Here is a 3,613-nt window from a genome sequence, read left to right on the forward strand (position 1 = left end):
CGGGGTCGCGTGTGCTCTGGTGGTATTGCGGCGTGAGGCTGCCTTCGAGGAAGCTCTCCAGGTAGGACGAGTTCGCGGCCAGGGAGGAAGAGGGTCGGTAGTGGCAGTAGGGGGAAAGGTCGTCCGTGTTGAAGCGGCCTGAGGATGCGGTGGCCGTCACGCCCGCGTCCACCTGCAGTCCTAAATGAGAAGCTCCGGAGCTCAGGGAGGGCCCGGCGGTCGAAAAGCCCGAAGGGGAGAGCGAGCGCCGCTTTTTCTTATGGGATTGGGAGGCACAGGAGGAATGAAGACCAGGGTGGGGGGGGGCAGAGGCGAAGTCTATGTTCATCATGGTGGTGACGGGGCTCGGGGCCGGGTGCGCCCTGCTTTTGTCCTCGTGTGCCTGCTGTGACGAGGAAGAGAGCTGCGAGGCAGGGCCGAGCAAGGAGGCGGAGCCGGCGGCCATTAGCATGCTGATCTTCTTGGCCAGATCGCTGTGACTCCCGGCGCCCCCACCCGGAGAGGCAGGGCCAAAGCCTTCGTCGCCGCCCGACTGTCCCCGTAGGGGTCGGGGAGAGCGCGTGGTCTGGAAGGGGGGGGGCATGTCGGGCGATTGCCGGGCGTTTTGCATGTCCTTGTCGGCACGACCTCCACAACCCACCGGTACGGGGACGAAGGGGAGAAAGCCTTGGTCCGCGCCGCCAGAGAACGGGGGGGGAATGTCTCGGTGGTACTGCGCCTCTGTTTGCTCTGCTTGTTGCCTTCTCTGCTGGTAACGCTGCCCCTGCTCCTCTTGTAGCTGTAATTGCTGATCAAGTTTCTGTTGGAAATGTTGCTGCCACTGTTCATCGAGCTGCTGCTGCAGATAGAGCTGGAGATGATTCTCCTGCTGCGGCTGATGGTTGCTAGACATTTGACGCTGCAGTTGCTCGGCGAAGAAAGAGTTGTCATCCACAGGGCCCAAGAGTCCCGCACGATTACTCGACATGGGGGACGCCAACGCTAAGTCCCCGGTGGCATTATCCCCGTTCAGCATTTCTGCGAGGCGATGCATGTGCAGGGATTGGCCGACCGTGGAGGAAGAGGGAGGACCCGCTGGGGACTCGACCGCGTAATAGCCTCCCATGCCTGCCCCTGCCGGTGCCCCTGCCGGCAAGCCTGAACCAAAGCCCGTGTTTTGTCCATATGGACTAAATCCTGCCGTTATGAAGAATTGGGCGGCGTCATCTGTCACAACTTCTGCCTTGTTTTTAGTGCTTTGTGCGCCGCGTTTCCCCTTCTCCCCCACGCCTGTTCGAACTCGTTTCGTCGATTTGGACTGGCCATTCTCGTGCACACATTTGTCTTGCACTTGTAAGCTTGCTGGAGTATCGTAGGCTCCAGCGGCGGTTGCCACGCTGGACGAGGCTCCCTTCTTCCCGGTTCTTGTTGAGCTTTCTCTAACCCCCGCAGGCGGCCCCAAGCCCGTGGCACCGGCTGGTCCGCACGCTTTCGCAACCGGCGCATCTTTACCATGAGATTTTGCAAGTCTGCGCATATTTTTCCTCATAGTTGAGTAATAGTAGTTTTTGATGCTGTTATCCGTTCTTCCGGGTAGCAGTTTGGCGATGATAGCCCATCGATTTCCCAGTCGTTGTTGCGCATCCTGCACGATAGCTTCTTCCTGGGCTGTCCAGGGTGCCTTTTTGATATCAGGATTCAAGTGGTTGAGCCATCGCGTGCGACATTGCTTCCCAGAACGGCCTGGTCCACCCAATTTCTCGGCCAGACCTTGCGCAATAACAGTCCAATTCTTGGTCCCGTGCGCGCGGACCAGCTTCAAAATGCATGCATCTTCTTCAGTAGACCATCCTCGCCGATTCAATTTACTCGATATATCATCCTCAAATGAGTCTTGATGATGAGTTGGCGTTTGCTGAATGGTTTTCATGCCCTGTCCGGAAATGCCTCCAGCGGGCAACGCGGTCCTGGTGGGGCTCATTTCCGATGATGACATGGCCCCCTTCTGTACGTGATTTTGGTTGCTTCCAAAGTGTGTTTTATGAAAATAATGCTCTCCTTGATGAGCTCTATCATAATTCATAGTTTCAATGGTGTCCATCCCGTAGTGTCGCATGTGCTGATGGGAATGTGTTACAGGAGATTCCATGGGCGCGGGCACCAGGATGGCTTTGAGGCTTTCAATGGCCTCGTCTGTGCTGTGAACGGAGATACAAGGGTTATTTATGAGGCCTTAGCATCATTTCTACTGATATTGTCAAACAAAAATCGCAACTTTCTTAAAACAGGGTAGGTAGGATGGCTTGCGTGCAAAAGCGTGTTCAGTCTTATATCCGCTAATGAGATGTGCACGCAAGATCCTTGAAGTATTTTTTTATCTGCGTGGTGTACATTGCTGAGATATGCGATGAGTAATTTACTCGGTACCGAAAATTCGTGTACTTTTGCATGTTATGCGTGTACCATTTTGTAAGCCTGGAGTCAGGAGGGTACATGGGCCCTGCCCTGTGCTTTCTCGCTGCTCGGACGTCGCCCATGATGGAGTGGCCCATAGATAAACCGTCGATTCAAGTCGACCAAAACCACACATAAAGCGTGCTCCCCTCAAACCCAGACACGTACGGGGCAAAACTTCCTCCATTTTTTTATTTGTTCGATTCTTCTTACGTTTGGCCGCGGCATCTTATACTCGACCCAGTTTTCTGGCTGAAGACGGAAGGTCCTTGACCCTTCGGCCTTGGGCTTCGACTCGACTCACTCGCCGAAAAATGACGCCACTCAAGGATACTCCGAGTCCGCCCCTCGCTGGAAAAAGGCAAGACAGACATCAGTGAATCAGAGGAGGGGATGAAGCCTTGCGGCCGAGCCCTTCCCATGTACATTGGAATCCTGCCTTTGGCGCTCGGTAGCGTACATAAATTCTCAAGCCTCACATTGCGCCCCTAATTGTTTCTCGACAGTTCATCGGTGGGAGAAGGCCAGCTTCGCGCACGTCCGAGGGTCAGTAGAACGGACTATTTCTTCGCTGCACGCCTTCGTGTTGCGATTTGACCGAAATGGGTACAGCAAGAAAAGGTATCTGACTCGATTGTACACATTTCAAGTCATTGGTGTCCTTGAGAATCAGCTGTGTGCTTTTCTTTTATGTGTCGAGAAAGAGGCAGAAGTTCCCACCCTTCAAAGCAGGAGACCATGGAATCACAACGGCAGTTGTACAGCTTCTCTATGTGAGAGGATGATTTTAATCCCAAAATACTCTGTGCCATCGAGAATTCCCAGACTCGCTTCTAGTTTAGATGCAGGCCATGTTTTTAACGTGTGTGTACTATTAATACGACTGCCTGTACTTGCCGATACAGGCACCGTCTCAGCCAGCAAAAAGCGTAAATCTATATCAGATGAAGACGACAGTGATTTCGTCCCGGAGCGAGACGATGACTCGGTCACCGTCACAGAAGAATCGTCCTCGTCTGCGGAGGAGTCGGACGATAGCGGGGTCGACTCGCGCATTGGCAAGTCTCCCAAGGACGGACCGCGAAGCACGAGTGGACCTACAGCTTCCACCAAGCAAGAAAATGGACGGGGTCGGGGCCGGGGCCGGGGCCAGGGGCGCGGGCGCAGCGGGGGAAACGGT

The 3,613-nt window shown here is 54.7% G+C and overlaps 1 protein-coding gene across 1 annotated transcript; it reads right to left on the bottom strand.

The window, feature by feature from the left end:
* Positions 1-1,501: 1,501 nt before the first annotated feature.
* Positions 1,502-1,767, bottom strand: NGA_2116320 (myb-like dna-binding protein; the record flags this gene model as incomplete). Its single annotated transcript, XM_005854294.1, has 1 exon — positions 1,502-1,767. A coding segment is annotated over one exon (266 nt), but the record flags the coding sequence as incomplete, so codon positions are not given.
* Positions 1,768-3,613: the final 1,846 nt, after the last annotated feature.

The sequence above is a fragment of the Nannochloropsis gaditana genome (assembly GCF_000240725.1).
Source record: "Nannochloropsis gaditana CCMP526 unplaced genomic scaffold scaffold553, whole genome shotgun sequence".
NCBI lineage: Eukaryota > Eustigmatophyceae > Eustigmatales > Monodopsidaceae > Microchloropsis > Microchloropsis gaditana.